At 48.3% G+C, this 22,752-nt stretch overlaps 1 protein-coding gene across 1 annotated transcript; it reads right to left on the bottom strand.

Annotated features, from left to right (window-relative positions):
• Window positions 1-452: 452 nt before the first annotated feature.
• Window positions 453-22,348, bottom strand: DFFA (DNA fragmentation factor subunit alpha). The gene is made up of 4 exons (XM_078611500.1): window positions 21,884-22,348; window positions 8,309-8,464; window positions 7,710-7,840; window positions 453-3,833 (listed from the first exon to the last, which is right to left on the bottom strand). The coding sequence occupies exons 1-4, from the start codon at window positions 21,975-21,977 to the stop codon at window positions 2,322-2,324; spliced, it is 1,893 nt and encodes a 630-aa protein (XP_078467626.1). The 5' UTR covers window positions 21,978-22,348; the 3' UTR covers window positions 453-2,321.
• Window positions 22,349-22,752: the final 404 nt, after the last annotated feature.

Here is a 22,752-nt window from a genome sequence, read left to right as displayed (position 1 = left end):
AAGGTTGCCCAGGAACCAACAGACACAGGATGCAAGGCAGCAACCCCCAGGTAGTTGCCCAAGCTCTGCAGTCCTACATAATATAGTGAATTAACAAGCTCGTTTATGGGTGTTGCAGGAAACCCATTCTTCCCATCTTTCTCGGTACTCCTCCAATTGGTACCAAGACGGTGGTCATCGCACCGCGCGCTTTCAGATGCGCTTCTGCGGCCGTCTGGAACGCCGCTCTGCCTTCTGATATTAGGCAACACTTTTAAATCGAGATTGAAAACTCAATTCTTTCGAGCTGATTGTGTTTCTTTCTAATATTGCAGTAATATAGGCCACCACAGTGGCGAGATGTTAGCTACCTCGCCTGGTATACAGGTCATGGGGTTGGATCCCGACCCTGACGCCTGTATATTTGGAGTTTGCCTGTTCTCCCCGTGGCCACGTGGATTTTTCTCCGGGGGGGGTCAAAAATCGTCCAAAATCGCGTGACGTCATTTATGGACGACCCCCAACCGGCGCTGTCAACAATTGTCCAAGCGGGCGCTGCCTTGATTTTACCCGTGTCAAAATGAAAGCCCTTGCAATGTTTGCCCTCTGCTGCTTTCATGAGAACCCGAACACAGCCCAACGGACACAGGAGGAGGTCGGCACGTCGCTTGAGTCCGGTGTCTGTGTGCTGCTTATTCATTGGCCACTCCAGGAACTCAATCAAGGCCAACTCGACATAGCGGAGGGTCCAGGTGCCGGTAACATGTCGCTGTTCAGCGCCAAAGTCAAGCTACGTCCCCAAATCCAACTGGGGGTGGCTGGGTTTGTGGTTGAGTGGTTGAACTACAAAGCCATTACAGTCACCCTGTGCCCCCCCCCCCACAACACACACAAAGCTGTACCCCCCACAAGACACCCTGTACCCCCCCCACCCTATACCACATAGAAGCACCGTGCCCCCCATAACACACCACAGTCACCCTGTGCCCCCGACCCCACACAACACAGGCATCCTGTGCCCACCCCCCCACAACCAACAAATGCTGTCACCCCCACAAGGCACCCTGTGCCCCCACCCTATACCACATAGAAGCACCTAGACCCCCACAACACACCACACACAGGCGGCCCCATGTCCCAGAACCCATTAAAATCTAGCTCGGAAAATAATGGCTCACGCGAGGCTGCCCGAGCGAGGCCTTCACACCACCAGCGGCTGCTTGGCCTCGAGCACGTCAGGAGAAGCAGGCCGACGGGGGTCGACGGGGCCCGGGTACTTGGTGTGGTGTGTCAACATCGTCATGCAGGAGTCGAGGTTCAACGAGACGTTGGCTTTTGCCTGCTGGCTAATGACTAATACAAAACCACCATCGCAGGAGCTATCGGAGAGTGTGTAGACCCGCAGATTATTAGCATTCCATTGATTTAACATAAAGGAATCCTCGCCCAGTCTCCTTTTCCTAGGATCAGCAGGCAGTGAGTCTTGCTGTGTCATCGACCAATTGGTGGTTTCCCCGCATTGGGAAGTTGACTGGTTACATGGCACGCGTGTGTCTGCGTGTGCGGGGAGCGGAAACGCAGTGGTTAGCGCATTGCGCGACAAACCCAGTGACTAGGGTTCGATTCCCGCTCAAGGCCATCATCGATGATATCTAAACAAGTTCTGGGCCTCCTCTAGGTCGACTCAGCCTTAAATAAGTACCTGGTGCAGTGTGTTAATTATCAGCACTGGTTAGACAAAGGCGGCCGGGCGCAGTGCTGGCCGACCACCCCATTCGTATGCTGTGCCGGCCTTCATAGGTGCTGTTTGTGAACAAAACTTGTCCCAACAGTTTGTTAAGGCTACACAGGAGATGTTTGTATTTAGAGCGAGAGTGTCGCAGTTAGTGCGCTGCACCACGAACCTGGCAACCCGAGTTCGATTGATGCTCACGGCCAATAGCAGTAACAATTATCTGAACCGGTCCTGGGCATCCCCTAGGTCTACTCGGCCTCAAATGAGTACTTGGCATGGTGTGTAAACACCGCCATGCAGGAGACAAAGGTGGTCAGGCGTGGTGCTGGCCATCCAACCCCTCATGTGCCCTGTCGGCCTTCATAGGCTCTTCCAACTAACAGCTCTTTCCCCAACAGTCTGTCATCCGTTCTGAACAGGGCCCCGAACGGACAGGGCGACGAGGCGGTGGAGGTGAGACCTCCTTCGAGACCTCCATGCACCGCCGTCACGGGAGGGAAGAGGGGACTGCAGCAGCAGCAGCGAACTCTCATCGTGAACGGAACAGGAACGCACGCTCCAGTTATTCACACAGAGAGATCCTGCCACAGTCAAGAGCGAGAAGAATTCAGGGCACCATCGGTTGCATAGTCTTGCACAAGTCAGGAGGAGAATCGGCAACAACAGCATCAGCTGATGCTGCTGTTGCTGATGATAACGAGAGCATTTTCGGTTTCACTTCTTCACAGTCCGGGCCCTCCTCCTCTTGCTCCTTCTGCTGTTCTCCCGGCCGCCCGCTGCTGCCTTGGTCCATCACCCGCCTACGCTTGCACACTCGCAGGCCGCTCTTCGCGTCCGCCTCCAGGGGCACTGAACGGTGAGAAAGTATCGGGTTGCTCAACCTGCTGTCGTTGAGGAGGGGCATCCGCTCACGGCGCGAATCCATCTCGTGCTGGCAGGTCTTTATGACGTTATCAGCATCTGACTCGCTCACGCAGAGACCGTGGGCCATGGCGGCCACCCCGGCTTCAATCACTTGTTCCAGCTCCACCATGGAGAGGCCCGGCTCCGCGGGTCGGTGGTCCACAAGCCGGCCCAGCAGCGCCACGGTGAGGGGGCCTGACGGCCGAAGCCTTCGCCACCAGTCGGACTCGACGTTTACGGACGAACACGATGCAGAGTCGACGGGGCCCAGGTCGACGGGGCCCGGGTCGACAGGCCTTGGGTTGCTCCTGATGTGCTCGAGGCAATGCAGCCGCTGGTGGCGTGAATTCTTCTCTCTCATGCAGGCACGCATGATGCTGCGAGCGTTCTCATTGCTCACGCCGAGGAGGCGGGCCATGGCATTCTTGGCCCTCATCACGCGCTTCAGCTCGTTCATGGAGAGGCCCGGCTCTGTGGGTCGGCGGGCCACAAGCCGATCCAGCAGCGCCACCGAGGGGAGGAACGGGTTGCCCTTGACGTCTACGGACGAACGCGACGTGGGGACGCCCGGGTCGACAGGGCCCGGGTCGATAGGGCCCGGGTCGACAGGTCCCGGGTCGACAGGTCCCGTGTCGACGGGGCCCGTGTCGACGGGGCCCGGGTCGACGGGGCCCGGTTTGACAGGGCCCGGGTTGCTCCTCCTGACGTGGCCGAGGTGAAGCAGCTGCTGGCAGCGCGACTCCCTCTCGCGCTGGCAAGCTTGCACGATGGGGAGAGAGTCCTGTGTGCTCATGCCGAGGCCGCGGCCCACGGCAGCCGGCCCGGCCTCCGTCACACACTCCAGCTGCTCCGTGGAGAGGCCCAGCTCCACGGTCTGGCCGCCCGCGAGCTGACCCAGCAGCGCCGCGTCGAGGGTGCCCGACGGCCGAAGCTCCGGCCGGCGGTCGCCCTCGGCGGGGCCCGGGTCGACGACGGGCGGAGGGTGGGGGGGGCGGCCGTCCGCGACGTCGTCGGCGGCGGCAACCTTCCGGGAGCAGTCCCCGCGGAGTTGGCGGTCGTGGTCCTCGGCACGGCGGTACAGGGCGACGAAGGAGTGGACGTCTCGGAGCTGCTGGCGGCTGTCCAGGACGCGGCCGCATGCCCCGGACACGAGTTCGGCGGCCTCCTCGCCGCCCAGCCAGCGTGCGAGCTCCTCCGGTTGCTCCTCCGCCACCGCCTGGGTCCGAACACAAAGATCCCCCCGTGTAGGCTTTAGCAGACTATTGGGGCGAATGCACTTTGCAAGTAACACCGAAACCAGAGATAGACAAGCAAGCAGCATGCGCACGGCACGCATACAAGGCACACACGGGGCACGCACGCACGCACGCACACGTAGCGCGCACAGGACACGCAGCACATGTGTGACACAAAATACACACATACGTAGTACATACACACATAGCACGCCAGAACACACACAAAGCACATAGGGACGCACACAACACGCACAGACATAGTACACACATATACAGCGCGCGCACACATCAGACAGTCAAAACACACACAATGGATGAACGCGTACACATAACATAACAACCTTTAGATTTGAAGATTTCGTGACTGCAATGATTCATATTCTCAGGTTTTTTCGGTAAAGTCACGTAGGTAAAAACATTAAAATTAATGAAAGTAAAATAAAACAAAACAAAATAAAATTCACGACGTTTCGGAGGCAACACAAGTCTCCGTCATCAGGTGGGACCGTCACAGCCGAATTAGCTGCATCAAGTGAAGCAATGATTCAAGATGTAATCCCTTATAAGCAAGTTGAAGGGAGGTGGAGAGGGGGGGGGGAGAGCTTATCAGGCTGTGGTAGCCAATGAATGGAAACGTATCGGGAGGGAGGAGGAGCGGTGATCAAAGACTGCACGCAGTGCTCAACACAGTGTTTAACAGTAATCTCTTCATTGTTCTTTGATCACCGCTCGCCACGTTTCCATTCATTGTGTTGAGCACTACGTGATGTCTTTGATCACCGCTCGCCCTCCGTCCCGGCGCGTCTCCATTCATTGTGTTGAGCACTGCGTGCAGTCTTTGATCGCCGCTCGCCCTCCGTTCCGACACGTCTCCATTCATTGTGTTGAGCACTGCGTGCAGTCTTTGATCACCGCTCCTCCTCCCTCCCGATACGTTTCCATTCATTGGCTACCACAGCCTGATAAGCTCTCCCCCCCCCCCTCTCCACCTCCCTTCAACTTGCTTATAAGGGATTACATCTTGAATCATTGCTTCACTTGATGCAGCTAATTCGGCTGTGACGGTCCCACCTGATGACGGAGACTTGTGTTGCCTCCGAAACGTCGTGAATTTTATTTTGTTTTGTTTTATTTTACTTTCATTAATTTTAATGTTTTTACCTACGTGACTTTACCGAAAAAACCTGAGAATATAACAACCTTTGTTCACCAATAAGTGGCGGTGACATCACCACGGCACATGTGCCTTATTAGGTGTTAACTGTCTTTGCTTTAGCTACCTGGTGCTCTGTTCATTGTTGTGAGCATCGCTCCTCTGCCCTCTGTTGTTGCTGGAGGGCGACTGCCTCCAACTCCCCCACAGCATCGTTCCCGAACCTCCTTCACAGAGGCCGATCTTGACACTGCTGGTACCAATCATGGGCAAGTCCACTCAGCTCCACATCCTTCTGTACCACATCATTCCATTTCTTCTTGAACCCGTGCCGTGCCCGTTTAGCCCCCTCTAGCCGGCCGAACAGAAGCTGCTTGGGCATGCGGTGGCTGGGTATGCGGGCTACGTAACCCAGCCAACGCAGCCTCACTTACCGGGGTAGCTCACTGATGGTACTGTGTCCAGCTCTTTCCAGGATATGTGAACTCCTCACACAATCTCGTCTGGTTAAACCCAGAATGGATCATAGGAAGGCTAGCCTGAATGTGTTCAAAGTGCAGATATATATTCTTGGTTCTTTCGGTAAAGTCACGTAGAAGGGAAATAATAAAATAGAAAACAATAAAAAATGCAATAACACCTGATGATGATTGCTTGTGTTGCAGTCGAAACGTCGTGAGAATTTTAATTATTTTATTATTTCCCTTCTACGTGACTTTACCGAAAGAACCAAGAATATGAATCCCTGCAGTCACGGAAGCTTTAAATCAAGTGCAGATATTCCATTAGGGGGGGTCCACGTTTAGAAAGCATAGAAAAGGGAGGGTTTAACTGTGCCCGAGATGATCCAGACCCTTGTAAGGAGTGAGAGGCCAGGTAGCTTCCACACAGCGTTACGCAGCTGGATGAATCCCGCTCGACTGATTCGGAGTGAGACCTTGGCCACCAAACCGGAGCTGGTCATAAGCACACTGCCCAAGTATGGAAGCTTCTCCACAATTGGCCCCATCACTCAAGGTTGCGTTGCAGAAGAGGAGCATTTGATGGCATAAAATAGTGAGGCCGGTGCTTTGTTTTTGTGAGGATGACAGTGAGACCCCCAATCTCTTAGTAGCATGCTCCAGGTGCAGCAGTAGCATCGCCAACTCCTTCTCAGAGTAGGCAACCATCACAAGATCATGCACAAACAAATGATTGACCAATTGGGAGCCATCCAATGCCCACACCCGGGCATCGATCAGCCTCCCATTATATCTATACCAAATGGGAATTCCACAGGTACATCCATGGAAGGCTTCTCAAACTACATAGTCAAAAACAAACTTAAATACTGTAGGGGCCAAAGGACATCCTTGTCGAACACAGAATCAGAATACTTATTTATACTGGAGGTATAAAGCTCGTTTTCACCGATGTCCAGTAGAGGCAGATCAGAATGTTAAACCAAAAAATAATACAAACAACCGATAGGAGTGCAAAGCATAGGAAAAGTAAACAAATCACATATAAAATACAAATACACTATTTTCATCTTACCAGGTAAAGCCTACCGAGCTATTAACTTGTTTTTCATTTGTGACCTGGCCACAAATGATGGCATAATCAAGTGGCTTATCACGTGTAAATTTATAGGAGCTAAAAAAAACGAAATAATCTAAATGCAAGCTTCTGTGGAGGGAAAAACTGGAGGACCTGGAGAAAAAATCCACGTGACCACGGGGAGAACATGCAAACTCCAAATATAGAGGCGTCAGGGTCGCGTTCGAACCCCCGACCTCCTGCATACCAGGCGAGGAAGATAATATCATACCACCGCTCCCTTAAATAAATAACTTAAATAAGTTCAAATTGCATCAGCACATCGAGGTGATCATAAAATGGCTCTGACAGCCGGCCATGCACCTTTACCCCGGGCCTGCCCGCCATAATGAAGGTCCTTAATGATTGTGAGCAGATGGTCTGAGACACCAAAAACACAAAGAATAACCCAGAGCGGTGGCCTATTTATGGTATCATAGGCTTTGACCAAGATCAATAAAGCAGAGATGTAGGTGCTGTTGATATTCTCTACACCTCTACTGGTGCATACGGACACTGATGGAGATACCCCGGTAGTTGTTGCAATCAGTGCGTTCCCCCTTTAAAAAAATTGGGACCACCAGGGCATCCTTCCAATCCTGCGGAACCCATTATGTTGACCAGATGGTTATAATGATGTCCTATAGGGCAGTCTACACACACACACAACACCCACCCCTTAGCCGTTTTGCTTGGGAGGTCATCTTTCCCCGGTGCTATAGCTGGTTTCAACCTCCGGATTGCCCTTTGCACTTCCTCAAAATGGTGACACATCAGCCAACCACTCTCACAAGGAGCGGCTACCTCCTCCAATATTTGAGGCACAGCACAAAAGTACAAAAACACCAGGTACACACGTACACACGCGATACAAGTAGTAGCTATAGAATTGTACGGCATGATACAAGAGAAAGATCCACCGTGCAGCCTTAAACAGACTGCTGGGGCAAGTGCTGTTGGTGAGCACCTATTAACACCAGGAACGGCACTCGAAGTGGTGAGTGGCCAACATTATTCCCATTTTCCTTTGGCTCCCCCCACCAATGCTGATGTTTACACACCACGCCGAGCCTGAATCTAAAACCGAGGCGATCTCCATCAGCGTGCGTGGGTGAGCACGTACGCGCAGCTGCAAGTCGGATAGGTTGATGATGAGTCCAAGGTCTCTGTGCAGCATCCGGGCCACCTTTTCGCTCTGGGATAGCGGCCCCCCATCCGTCTCCACCTCGTCGTCCACACCTGCAGGGGTCACACCTGCAGGGGTCACAGGGGGGTCACAGGGGGGTCGCAAAGGTTGTTTTTTTTTACATACAAAGTTGCTGAGTGCAATTCCAAGGCCCATAATGTAAAATGGCCAGCGCCACACAAAAACACCATGACATTTTTCAATAGGTAAGAGTTAATGGGTCTATTAAATCGGGCAAGGTTATTGGTCATGTAAACTATGGAGGGAAAAAAAGAGACGATGGGGGAGGGAATTCCAGAGGGAATTCCAGAGTGGAGCAGAGCGATCGAGAAAGCGGTAAGAGAAGTGTATTGTGGCGAGTGGGTGAGTGCATGAGCGAGTGGGTGAGTGTGTAGTTGTGACCTGCAGTGTGGCAGTGGTTGTGTTGTTTTTGTGGTTGTTGTGGTTCAGGAGGCGTGTCCCATCGTTTCACCAGCTCTGCGTAATGCGTCGTGCCCTGTGTGCGCTATAATTGTGTTGTTGCTGCTGCTACTCACGGGGCCGGTCCCATCGCTCTCCCGGCTGCAACAGCATGAGGCGCGAGTTCTTGTCCAGCAGCTGCAGGTACTCATCATCATCGACGATGGTGCCATCCTCCTCCAGCACCACCTCCACCTTGTCCGGAGCCGCATTCAGAGACAGCTTCACGCAGCCTTGTGGGGAGACACACAAAAATTGGCGGTCGCCACTAAGTGACAGTGACATCACCGTGGTGCTTGTGTCAGGCCGGGCGCACCTTGAGACCAACTTATGTCTCAAAGGCTCACGGATAGGTCATGGGTACAGACCCAGGTGTCACGGGTTGACCGAGATGACAAGCAGATGCTCCACCTGTGCCAGCTTGCTGGATGGCGACTACCTCCAACTGTCCAGTAGCCTCAAAGGTGCACTAAGCGTGCCACTGCCAGGCTGTCACAAGCGAACAATGTTGGTAACCCAGTTCACTCTTGCAAAACGAGGCTATCCTGGCCTCTTAAGAGCTCTCACCTTGGTTAAACTGTAACGCTGCTTACAGATAAGTTGATAATGAATCACTCAACAGACTAAACTCACTTTATCACTCCGCTCTTTAATTTGCACTGCATGTACCATACAGGACCCACCATTGACCTCTACTTAAAAAACTAGAAGAAATCTATATTGGGTCCTGTTCATCAGTAAAATCCTTATTGGCAAATCTGCGCTGCACTTAGCTATAATTCGTTAATCCCATTGTCAAACTCAAGAAACCTAATATCTAATATGGCTTTTAACTATCCCAAGAACAAGAATTGAAATAGGTGACAAAGCCTTTGCCGTTGCAGCGCCAACGATTGGAACAACCTCGTTTCCTCCCTTAACATCTTAAATCTTCTATCAAAAAATATTCTGAAGCAGAAAATTACTGCTGGACACAGGCATAATTGCGAATGTGATTTGTTCAATTTAATGTGCAATTTTATTGAGGGACTGTGTATTGTCTTGGTGTGGTCTGGGGCTGTTGTTGTCTTGCCCAAGCTTGCATTTGATGTTGAAAAATCGTCAGTAATTGATGCAATTTGTACTTATATATTTGTTTAAGATTTAGTGACTTGCTTAGCTTTCCAATAATTTGCTTCATAGCTCATCAGATTCTTCCAGTCTAAATAAATTGCAGTTATTCTGATTACACAGCAATCAGCTGATAATGTATTTAACAAAACTAACACTACCCAAATAACCAAATTTGCTAAACTACCTAAAAATGAACATTTTATAAACAAAACGGTTATCAACATGACTAACTTTTGATTTAAGGCTTTCGTGACTGCAGGGATTCATATTCTTGGTTCTTTCGGTAATGTCACGTAGAAGGGAAATAATAAAATAATATAAATAACTTTATATATATTTATATTATTTTTTCATTTCCGAAAGAAACATGACTAACGTTGAATTATCCAGCGATATGGTTTCAGTCCTGTCTAAAGGTCTTAACTTTGCTGTTGCCCCACGTACAATCCCTGTCGATGAGATCATTGCTGAAGTAGAATCAGCAGTTAGACACCTCCCCCACAACAGAGGTCGCAAACGTGTTTTGATTCCTTACCCGTACCCAGCCGCACCAGGGTCGCAAACGGGTATCCGTACCCGGCCGTACCCGTACCCTACCCGATACCCGGCCGGGTACGGGTAGGGTAAGGGTATCGGGTACCTGATTGCGACCTCTGGGATGAAGCCATGTTGCAGGCGCGGGTGGGTTGATTCTAGGAACTTGAATTGTGAGAAGAGACGAGACGTTGGGAAATGAGTGACAAACGGTGACTCACCAGTGACTCACGGCCTACCCGTACCCGGCCGCACCAGGGTCACAAACAGGTACCCGTACCCAGCCGGGTACGGGTAGCCGGGTATCGGGTAGGGTACGGATATCGGGTACCCGGTTGCGACCTCTGCCCCACAATCAAGCTGAGATGACTAGGCACGAGGTTGCCAAAATAATTGAGAACAGCAAATTTCCAAAAACAAATATTAACTTCAGTGACGCAAAAGCCTTAGGATAATTGAAAGCAAATAAAGATATCCAAATTCTTGCTGCTGATAAGGGCCGATCGACTGTTGTGATGCCCCGTGAGGGCTATGATAATAAAATCAAAGATTTACTCGATGAGGGTGCCTACCGTTAAATTAAACGAGACCCAACCTGCACCTTGGAACGTAAAACAACGGCAATCATTGCCAAGTCATCAATTCCCAAGGAAGAGCAATACCTGATCAAACCAAGGGCATCAAAGCCACCAAGACTTTATGGGCTACCAAAAATTCCCAAACCTGATGTCCCATCAAGACCCATATTTAGTACAATAGGCTCTGCCACGTACAAATTAGCACAATACGTAACGAAACAAATACAGTCCTACATCGGTAGGAACTCTTAGTTCATCAAAATCTCTGAACATCTCGTAAATAAAATTTAAGATATCAAGCTTAACCGTGATTTCTCTGTTCATGAGGGTTCCAAGCCAACAAGTCAATTAAATTACTCGACACTGGTAACGAACAAAGGTATAGCCAAAGATATCCCAATACTAGCTCCACACTGTCTAAAGCACATCTACTTCTTGTGACAAGGGGACTTCTATGAACAAAAGGAGCAGCAATGGGCTCTCCTCCTTTGTCTCCTGTGATAGCGAATTTGTACATGGAAGATTTGAAACAAAAGCAAAGCTTCAAGCACACTAAAACCATCTGCTTGGTTTAGATATGTGGATGACACATTGAGTGGTCTGGCGACACACAGCAAATATGCACTGAACGCATTTCTAAATAATCTCAACTCACAAAACCCATCCATCCAGTTCACCAAGGAAGTGGAAGCTGACATTCTGCTCGGACGGGGTCGAAATGATAAAATAACACGGTGTTTACCAAAAGAAAACGCATGCAGATGCCTATCTGAATGCAGAGTAACACCATCACCCCCCACAGAAATCTGCTCTTATCAAGACGCTCATTAATCAAGCTAAGAAAATGTCAGATGGTGACAGTCTGAGAAGTGTAATTCAACATGTTAAAGAAGCGCTGCAAATGAACGGTTACAATGATGCACAAAATCAACAATGCCAAAACCAAATCAAATAACACGAGCATCGAAACTTGTAAAAAAACAAGATGTTTGGAAAAACAAAACATCTGAGTCAGATTTGGCACGGTGCATAAAATACAGAAATTAATATCTGGGACATAGGATGGATTACCGAAGCTATCAACAGAAGGTGTGTAAAGGATTAACTGCACGTGTAGAAAATGTTATGTTGGGTAAACAGGACGAATGATCAGCACGAGACTAAAAGAACATTACAAAAATATTAAATTCTCCCAAATGCAACTGTCAGCAGTAGCAGAAAAATGCGTGAAAACAAGGACACTCAATTGATTTTGATGATGTTGAAGTTCTATGCAAAACTGGCTACTACTGGCCAAGACTAATTAGATAATATATCGAAATTGAAATAAAAATAATTTTAACCGTTCAGACAGCTACGAATCATCAAATAACACATTATTTAAATGCATGCCTTTAAAGGGCAGCATCCTTAAATAGGGATTACCGTTGGTACGGCTACTTTAATACACACAATAGACAGGAAGGACAAGATCAGGGCTCGCATAATGCAGTCAGTACGTTGACTCAGTAATCCCCCCCCCCCACTTTGCGCAAGAGCGCAGAAGCGTGGTCACCACATCAACGCCTCTATATAAGGAACAAATCTGGCTGTCGCCTGATGAAGCTAGTTGTAATTACTGGCGAAACGTACTCAGAATGTAAATTTAACACGTAGACTTTCGCGACCAATATTATTCATAATATAGGTTTTTGGGTCAGATCGCGTTATTTATAAATGTGTCGTAACCCTCCACCACCCGACACGGCCAAACAGAATTAAATGTGTCAAGTTTTTCAAATTGAATTATTTTGTCCTTTGAAAAACGTGACACATATTTTACTGTTTGGCCGTGTCGGGTGGTGGAGGGTTACCACACATTTATAAATAATGCGATCTGACCCAAAAACCTATATTATGAATCAGATTGTAAATGTTGTGGCTTGGCTCTCCAACACACCGGTTAGTGCTGCACTAGCGACGAATGGGCATGTCGCGTTTCCTTTATATTACACGCTTGTTATTAACTCAATCTATCTGTTGTTGTCGTTGTTGTATCCTCAAATCTTGTACCTAAATTTTATCCCACTTCCCAATGTGGTATCGACTGCAAACTTGGTGTACTTATGTCATACTGATGACAATACTATATTCTATCATAAAAAATAAAAAGTATATATTTTTAAACATTCTTTTTTACATGTTATGTTTCGGCTTGGGTCTAATTGTCCACGGTCAACTGACGTTGGCTGTAATTGGCCACGGTCCCTTACGTTATGGCAAGCTTCGGGGCCACTTCCTGGAGTCGTGGAGTTCTGCCATTACTAGCACATTTCATAAAAGCGTGTTTTTTTTTAATATTACTTATTTAAATGTAAAAAAGCGATGCACGTGGTAACGCCGACAAGGCATGGAACCCCGGCGGAGGAGGTCGTGCGCTATTTTTTTTATTTCACAATCAGAATATGTATTAACGCTGGAGGAATCCAATGAGCTATGAAGCTCTTTATGTTTACAGGTGTCCAGCAGGGGCGGGTCGACAAGTTACAATGACAAAGCAATATAAAAAGACGAGAGGAGTGCAAAGTGTAGGAAATGTATATAAATCACGACCTGGCCACAAATTACACTGGTCAACAAAAGAAAGAAAAAATTTCTGGCCTGGACTTTTGCAGCTGTTTTAGACTAATTTCAGGGTGCTGATTCCAAATCTGATCTCAGATTTGCTCTATCACATCTCATTTTTATGCTATCGGCATACCCCATTTTCATTGATTTTATCCGAAATTAACTCTGTCACTTATGATTGCAAGTTGTTGCGAGCCAGTGACTGCTTTAGTGTTAAAATATGGTGCTGTATTTTAGGATAGTGTGTTTATATTATCATTTTATGTAGATATCCACATTTACTTAATATTTTTCTTCTGCAGTTTTTATTGAAAATGCAATATTTGATATCTCAAAAACCTGATGTGATAGACAAAAACTGATGCCAGATTTGGAATCAGCACCCCAAAATTACCTTAAAACCGTTGGAATACCTTATGCCAGAAAAAGTGTGTTGACCAGTGTTATAAATCAACGAAGTGGCTTCTCATATGGAAAATAATCTAAACGTTTCTTTCCTTTTTTTCTTCTTGGTTATTTCGGTAAAGTCACGTAGAAGGGAAATAATAAAATAATAAATATAAAACATAATCAAATAATTATCATGACGTTTCGGCCACAATGCAAGCAGCCGTCCTCAGGTGAATAACAGGTCTGTCGGAAAGGCAGCGTCTGAAATTCCTGGTGTCATTACGCAATGTTTCACTACACACAGATACAGTAATTCCTTTGTTCCCCATGTGGAGTTAGGGTTGCCACGTGACTGGGTTTGACCTGGACAGTCGATGGCCGGGTGGCATGTATTGAATTGTACCGAGCTCTGGTACCGGTGTTACGTTGAACTTCATAGCAGTGGTTTACTGCACGGGTTTGATAACAGACCTGGTGCTGATTCCATCGACCGTGGAAGTGCATTGTCCAGGGTGGTCCAGATATCCTGGCTCTCATTTTATTTTCTAAAACGTTACATTTTTGCATACAAATTGGTGCGAAAATGTAAATTAATAAGCAAAAGGGTAAACAAATGTTCGAGGTTAATTTATTTGGGGGGGGGGTGTCACGATACATCTAGACCACCCTGTAAATTTCATATTATCGTGAGTACAGCTGAATGGATCGAACGCTGGGTTTGTTCGAACAGAAGCCGAACTTATTAGAGACAGTACATAAACCTACTCTCGGAGGAATGTATCCCCCCCACCCCCCCGAAACACATGCTCGATTTTCCTTAATAACAAAATAAATGATGAACTACTATTTTCATCATAGATCATCTTGACAAGTGACGTTGCCACAACCATGGTACAAAACAAAACATATCTTCAGTGTTGACCAAATGTCACGTCTGGGCAACGCTATGCGTGGCACGTTGTAGATTCCACTCCGCGCGAGCGACAATTGAATGATTTGAGGCGTTCAGGACTTTGGAGTTTCCCTACCGCAGACTCACGTGACCCCAGAACCCTTTGCAAGGCGCCCGTGGCAGAACAAAAAAGGTAAACCGGCGAGTTTTGCCAGTTCGTGTCGCCTCGGAGGAGGGGAGGGGCGAGGGGAGGGGGTGAAGGGGACGAGGAAGGAAACAAGGGGAGGAGGTGGGGGGTGGAAAATAGGGGGCACGAGAGGGGGTGGGGACGAGGGGAGAGGGGGGAAACTAGGGGAGGGGAAAAACGAGGGGAGGAGGGGGAGACGAAGGGAGAGGGGGGGACGCGGGGAGGGGGTGAAGGGGACGAGGGGAGGAGGGAAACGAGAGGAGGGTGGGGACGAAGGGAGGGAGGGCGAGGGGAGGGGTGGGGTGGAGAGGGGGGGTGTCATCCTGTGGGCAGCTAGTTTGGCTTGCTGGGTGTGACAGTCCTACACTCCCCCACCCAGCGTCTTCACTCCCAGATAAATCCCACTTAAAAGCGATCATATTATATTTAGAAGTGAATTAGAATGTCGCGTGACAATTACGAGTGTATTTGGGGATAATACCGTGGTATCGTGGCCAAACAACCCCGCATGACAGCCACAGCGTGGCCTTCGTGCAGCTAGCAGTGGAGTGACCAATGGCTGAATTATACTCTCACTAATATCACTTTAATATTACTCGCGGTATGACACGTTAACTACGTCACATGAAAAAAGATTGTGGTGCTTCAACCCACGATTCTCAATTAAGTAGAGTGACGATACTACTGTAAGCGCCGCCCCTTTTAGCATGATCTCTTCCAAAGTATCGTCGTCCTCGGCCATGATGTATCCATTCTAGATTTGAAGCTTTCGTGACTTCAAGGATTCATACTCTTAGTTATTTCGGTAAAGTCTAGTAGGCAAAATTTTTTAATTAAAATTAATAAAAATAAAATAAAAATCACGACGTTTCGGAGGCAACAGCCTGTGACGGTCCCACCTGATGACGGAGACTTGTGTTGCCTCCGAAACGTCGTGATTTTTATTTACTTTTCATTAATTTTAATTTAATTGTTTTTACCTACGTGACTTTACCGAAAGAACTAAGAGTATGATGTATCCACTGCTGGATGAAGCCCTCACCATCTCTCTCTCCCTGTGGTCACGTGGATTTTTCTCCGGGTCCTCCGGTGTTTTCCTCCACATTTTAGAGTATTTGGCTGATATAAAATGCCACGTGATAAGTCACATTGTTGAGCAATCATTTGTGGCCAGGTAGCTTGTGAAATAAATACAAATAGAACCGTCGCCATCTCTCGCTGTCTCGCAATGCGGCCATCTAGCGAGGCTCCTGTGCGCGGGAATGATCTCTGACGAACTCGTGGTTTGACGTTCCCTTCTTCGGCTGTCACTCCCGTTACGAGTCGTATTCACCGACCATCATCCATCCCTTCTGACGATGCGCCTTGCCCATGCCTACTTAATTCCTTTCGACGGTCAAAACGATGCCTCTTTAAGGCTTTTGCGTATGTCCCCCAACCCACGTGTCCCCCTCCCTTTCTCTCGGTGCATTTACAATCGTGCACCCCCTTTCTGCATGCCTCTGGTATGTGTACCGTACACTGCTCAGAGGTGCCGCGTTGGCGAGATGTTATCATTGTCAGCGTCCGTGTATCTATGACGAATACTGCCACAGCGGGGGGCGTTAAAATTTAGCAATAACCCCCGGGGCATCGACAACCGATTCCTGATAACGCCTTTTTGGGGCGACGGTGATCTCTCGCGCAGTCTCACACTCACTCACTCGTCCGAGAGTCCTCGCCGCCGCTGCCACCTCTGTGTGCAGTGGCAGCGTGCAGTGGTGACGTTTGTGTGGATTGCAGGGCAGGGCTCAAGCTGAAACCCCCCCGGGGGCTCTGTCTCCGTGTAACGAATCGACTGTTGCTGGCCCTCTAGGGGTTTGCTGTGGTTTAAGTTTGTCAGGCTGGTGGCGTGGGGGCAGTTGTGTGTGTGCCGGTGATGGGTTGTTGTTGTGGTGGTGGCGGCGGTGGTTAGGGGGGAACGCGTGGCCGCAGGCTGTTAGGGAGTTAGGAGGGTTGCCACCTCTTGAGACAAAACATCCGGGACTCATCGCGGGAACGAGAAGAAAACTGTACTATCTCGCGATGTCGTGAGAGGGGAGAACTACGTGGAGAGACAGAGACAGGCGTTGTCTTTGAGCGGGAAATTTTCTGACGAAAACCCACGACTTTTAATGCCCTGGGACGACGTGCAGCTTTATAAGGAGCTGTCTAAAAAAACCGAGGACGATCCTGGGAAAGCCAGAATACAATAATGAAAGTCATCGTCGTGAATAACAAAGTAAATCAACGGATGTATCTTTGCCTCAACTTTAAACAAACTTTTTTTTTACACATCCCATTGGCCACGCGGCTTGCTGAGAGTCCATCATTTCAGCAGCATTGGGTTCAGCAAATCGGGAAAGCTAGGACGGGGTTGGGACACACGTCAGCCCCCGCAACCCCCGTAGCGGTGAAGAAATGAGATATCGTGCCGTGTGATGCGAGTCTTGGATCGTGACTCATGCACGCAACACGCAGAGGAGAGAGCGAGAGGGAACACGGCTCTGTGGCACGAGGCCACCGGAATCGTCATCCCGTGGAGCTCGAACAGAAAAAGAAGAAAAACAGAAATCATAATTACTCTTTGGTTCTTTCGGTAAAGTTACGTAGGTAGAAAAAATAAAATAAAAAATACCTACCGACGTGACTTTACCAAAAGAACCAAAGAGTATGGATTCCTGCAGTCACGAAAGCTTCAAATCAAGATTACTGTAAATCATTATTAGTTCCACATCAAACATTCTCGTGACATCTGCCAACAACAAATATATATATTGTTAATTGGCTCGAGAATAATTTGTCACAAGAAGTAATATTTATGATTTCCTGTTGCAATGCACTTTGGTGATTTGTTATACTCGTCACGTACTTGCATCCACGCTAGTTCACGCGATTGTTTTTGTATTTTGCCGTAGTTATCGTGACGCATAAATGATAATCAAGGGTGTGAAATGATAAAAAAAATGTCGACAGAGCGGTTTGTCTACATTGCTTAGCGATGCTGCCCTTTGAACCCGACCACCCGAGTTCGATTCTCGGCCATGGCTGACATCGGTCCTGCCGCCCGCCACTCCCCATTCACCAACACGTACTGACCAATGCGGAAGTATGGTCAAACAAACCCCCCATGATCGACATGGCATGGGGAGGGAGGCCTTCATCCACTGGTAGAGAATGTCTGGAATGTATACATTTGTATATATAAAAGTAATTTTGCATCACTTACATGATGAAAATGGCTTTTGAACTATTGTCAGTATAACCATCGTAACTTTCGTATGATTGAATTGTCACCAGGCAGCTCTCATCTGCATTGATGCTCTTGAGACGGGAATGGAAATTCCACATGTCTGTGGTAGGAATCATCATAATCCATGATAAAACTTCTGCAAACGTTTCTCCATATACTGTTAATCAGGAGATACCGAAAAACGAAGCTAAACATTTTTTAAAATTTTAGCAGGTAAGGCCCACTGAGCTATATAGCTCTTTTCAGAAACGACCTGGCCACAAATGACAGCTCAACGAAGTGGCTTGTCATCGCGTGGACATTTATAGCAGCTGCCTAATACTCCAAACAGGGGGAAGGCAACCAAAATAACAAGAGCCTTTTTGTTCGAATTCTGTATAAACTCAATATTTTAAATGCACGCGAATACAAGACGGTGGTCCTTATTAAAAACGTGTCACGAAGCAGTCCTTAGAGTGCCGCATGCGGCTTTGGAGCCACAGGTTACCGATCCCCTGTTCCACGCGTGGCGTTCATTCTAAACGTGGAGGCAAAAACTGGAGGACCCGGAGAAAAATCCACGCAACCACAGAGAGACGCATGCAAACTCCAAATATGCAGGCGTCAGGGTCGGGATTGAACCCACGACCTCTTGTATACCAGCCGAGGTGGTTAACATCTCACCACTGTGGCGCATATCTGGATACCAAGCCCAGATGGATGATGTTGTTGATGATTGGTTGAGTTGACAAATAGATGATAGAAAAAGATGATCTGGCTTAAACATAGCCCTCTAATATGATGATTAATAAATCAGAATGAAAAATAATAATTGTCAATCAACTGCCGGACGAAGACGTCCGCATGCCTCTCGGCCCACAACCTCCTGTATACCAGGTGAGGTAGTTCACATCTCGCCACCGCGGCGCCTGTCCACAGGTGCTGGCTTTGTCGATGGGTGAGAACGACCTCCACACCTAGAATCGTGTGGCCTGCCTCGGAATTAATGGAACGTTCATAATTTCAACTCTTATTCCCTGCCGCACAGTGTTTGTGCTCTCTCGAACACAGAGAGAGAGATTGACTCAGAGGTATGAGGAGGAACCACAGACAGGTGGGAAAGGCAGCAGCCAGACGGTGAGTTGGCACCAATACCCAAGCTCTGTGGTCCTCGACATATGAAGGTGTTATCAGCAACTTAATGAGTGTACGTGGGAGGAAATCGGAGCACCTGGAGAAAACTCACACGTGCAAGGGAGCAACGCTCTATCCCATGCAGGCGGAACAGGTCGAGTCCACGTTTGCTGTACCCCCGTTCTCCTGCTAAGCCCCGGGGGGGTTATGGGGAAGGGCGTTTCACGACATCTCTGCGTGCGATCCACCAACCCTGGCCGCTGCCTCCACCGTGCTGGATTACAGGTCAAAGTGCGGCAGTGTAGCCACAGCCGCCCGGCCTAAGTTAACGAGTTGTTTTTCATGGCAACCGCGTAACCAGGGCAGGCGGGCGGTTTCGCGCATGGGCACGCACGCGAAAATGTTCCAAGAAAGCGGCATACCTGGAATGCCAGCGCGCAAAAAAATAGGATGCGGCCGGGCCGCGCTTTTTTATTATCATTACACGCTTTTATTTAACTCACCCTGTCTGTTGTCGTATCCTCTAATAATCTTCTAACTCAATTTTTACCCACTTCCCAATGTGCTATCGACTGCAAACTTGGTATACTTATGTTATACTGATGACAAGACAATATTCTATCATGAATAAAATCAAAAACAGTTTAAAACATTCTTTTACATGCTTTTGATAACCTCACTCTGTTGTATCCTCAAAACTTGTAACTCAATTTTAACCCACTTCCCAATGTCGTATTGACTAGAAACTTGGTATACGTTTGTCATACTGATGACAATACTATATTCTATCTTTAAAAAGAAAACAATTAAACAATAGTTTTTATATGTTATGTTTCGCCTTTGGTCTAATTGTCCACGCTGTAATTTATCACGGTCCCTTACGTTATGGCAAGCTGTGGAGTTCTGCCATTTACTAGTACGGTACATTTCATTAAAGCGTGTTTTTTTAAAAAGTATTTTTAAATATTATTATTTCTGAGGTAGTGAAATGTCGAAAGCGATGTCTTTTTTTACTTAAAACTTTCGCGACTGCAGGAATTCATATTATTGGTTCTTTCTCTCCGCCTGATGAAGACCGCTTGTGTTGCGATCGAAACGTCGTGGGTTTTTTTCTTTTATTATTTCCAATTTATTTGTAATTTACTATTTTCATTTTTTTTTCTTTTATTATTTTAAATGTATTACATTTATTTTTTTACATTATTTTTTCCATCTACGTGACTTTACCTAAAGAACCAAGAATATGTTATGTTTACGTGACAACCCTTACTAGTTGGCCGTGTCGGGTGTTGGCGTGTTTTAACGACACGTATTTACGCGTTCTAACCCTAAAAAACCTTTATGGATTCTGATACAATAATAAACTGGACCTTCCCCGGACACCCTGGGAAGATGAAGAGTTGCTTAAGCTAAACTCTTTAAGAGCCGTTCTCTTCATTGCAAGGCCCGAGGGCCACTGGCAACCTCTTTGTGGGGCCTTTAGTGCGGCCCCAGACAATACACAATGTGGAAAACACCCCTTGCAGGCGGTGTGGCGGTCCTCAACACAGGCCAAAGTGCCCCTCACCTCTGAAACTTAGTGAAGAACACGAGTCTAGTGCAACATTCCCCCTCGCCGGCCCAGCGGGGGGAGCAAGCTGTTGGCAATCGGAACGTCACGTCGGATGGGGGTTGACTCAACCCATCATCCCTCTCTCCAAGTAGGCCTCGGCAAAAGTAAGGTAATTTACCCTTTTTACCAGGTAAAAGGGTAAAGGTGTCGACATGCCAAGGGGTAAGGTAAAGGGTAGGGTAAAGGTAGCTCGGAAGAATTACCCGGTAGGGTAAAGGTAGCGCGAAGTATTACCCGGTAAATACGGTACCTTGTTTACCGCTAAAAGCTCCGTGGTGCAGTCCGTGGCCTCCATTCAATAAGTAATATTTTTAAAAAACGTTTTAAAAGACACGCTTTTATTAAATGTACCCTACTAGTAATGGCAGAACTCCACAACTCCAGGAAGTGGCCCCGAAGCTAGCCACAATGTAAGGGGCCGTGGCCAATTACAGCCAACGTCAGTTGAGCGTGGACAATTAGACCCAAGCCGAAACATAACATATAAAAAGAATGTTAAGAAATATATATATTTTTAATGATAGAATATAGTATTGTCATCAGTATGATATAAGTAAACGAAGTCGATACCATATTAGGAAGTGGGTAGAAATTGAGTTGCAAGATTTGAGGATACAACGACAACGACAATAACGACAACAACAACAAGCGTGTAAAATTGGAATCATCGAAAGTATTCTATATGAATAAAGCGCTCTACCTGGCATTTACCGTTATAAACCCCAGTAATTACCCTGTAATTGGGTAATTTGTATGGGGTGAGGGTAAAAGGTAGGGTAAAGGTAGGCTCGTTGCTTTTTACCTTTCACCTTACCTGCTGAAGGGTAAAAGGTAGGGTGGAGTGATTGTATTGTGGTAAGGTAAAAGGTAGGGTAAAGGTAGGCTCGTTGCTTTTACCTTTTAACTTTTACCTTACCTTGCCGAGGCCTACCTCCAAGGGTCGATAAAACAGACAACTTTTTGTGTCGGCCTAAGACGGAACAGCCGTCGTCTAATAGATTAGAGTCGACCCACTTATGGCTTCCGCAATATCGAACTCCCACAACAAAATGACACGGGATCTGCAAACCCAAGCGAGCAGCAAATCGCCCTGGCGCCCGTTGAAAAGCGGCGTCAAGTACGCGGGATTTGAACTTCGGATGTTCAAGGGCTCTGGTCCCGAAGACCGAGAACCGCGATAGTCAAACTCGACATATTTCGCGAGCGGCCTCCGCTGCCCCTCGCTGCGGGGTCACCCCCCCCCCCCCACAAACTCGGGGTGCGCCTCAGGCAAGGCAGGCTCCCACCTCGGCCTCGCCCGCGTCTATTTCCTTTCCCCGCGCCCGCCCGCGTCTCCCTCACGTCCTCCCTCGCACCTTTCTGCCGCAGCTCTGGTAGGGAGGCGGCGACGAGGCCGTGCCAAGTCGCGCGGCTCACGCCACACACGCGGTAGGGATGTGTGGTGGACATGGCAAAACAGCGCCGCGGTCGCGGTACGAGGCCATTCGCGGGGAAAAAAATGGCCGCCTCCTGTCATGGGCGGGGCGACAAGAAAGGCAAAGCACCCCCGTGTAGCCTCAACAGACTGTTGGGGCAAGTGCTGCTAGCGAGTAGCACCTATGAAGGTCGGTACGGAACACGAGGGGGTGTGGTGGTTGGTTACACCACGCCCGGCCGCCTTTGTCTCCCCAGTGCTGATGTTCACACACACCGCAAGAGGTCGTCAGTTGAGGCCGAGTCGACCTAGGGGAGGCCCAATACCGGTTTCGGATAATCGTCACCGATGTTATTGGTCGTAAACGGGAAACGAAACTCGGGTCGCCGGGTTCATACAACAGTGCGGTAACCACTGCGCCACCGCTCCCCAAAATAAATGACAAAAAATAAAAACGTCACACACACACAAGTGCGCACATCCACGCACAAACATATGACAATAACAAAGAACCACCGTATCGCTGAGGCTGTTAGCGAGCAGCAGCACTTATGAAGGCCGGCACTGTGGCACACGAGAGGGTGGGTGCCCAACACCACTCCCTTTAACAACAGCAACACAGATCCCCCGTATAGCCTTAACAGACTGTTGGGGCAAGTGCTGTTAGCGAGGAGCAGCACCGATGAAGGCCGGGAACTTTGGCAAACGAGGGGGTGGGTGGCCAGCACCACGCCCGGCCGCCTTTAACAGAAACAGCAGCAATAACCGCTGATCGCCACTAGGTGGGAGTGAAGTCAACACACATTCAGA

This window comes from Lampetra planeri, chromosome 36 (genome assembly GCF_965212315.1).
Source record: "Lampetra planeri chromosome 36, kcLamPlan1.2.h2, whole genome shotgun sequence".
NCBI classification, from domain to species: Eukaryota; Metazoa; Chordata; class Hyperoartia; order Petromyzontiformes; family Petromyzontidae; genus Lampetra; species Lampetra planeri.
Note: the sequence above shows the minus strand (reverse complement) of the source record. Positions and strands in the feature narration are given on the sequence as shown.

Coding starts and splice junctions, on each gene's coding strand:
- DFFA (XM_078611500.1), bottom strand. CDS start 21,977: ATGTCCACCACACATCCCTACCGCGTGTGTGGCGTGAGCCGCGCGACT. Junction 8,465..21,883: donor ACCAGAGCTGCGGCAGAAAG/GTGCGAGGGAGG, acceptor TCTCCCCACAAG/GCTGCGTGAAGCTGTCTCTG. Junction 3,834..7,709: donor TATCCGACTTGCAGCTGCGC/GTACGTGCTCAC, acceptor GTTCGGACCCAG/GCGGTGGCGGAGGAGCAACC.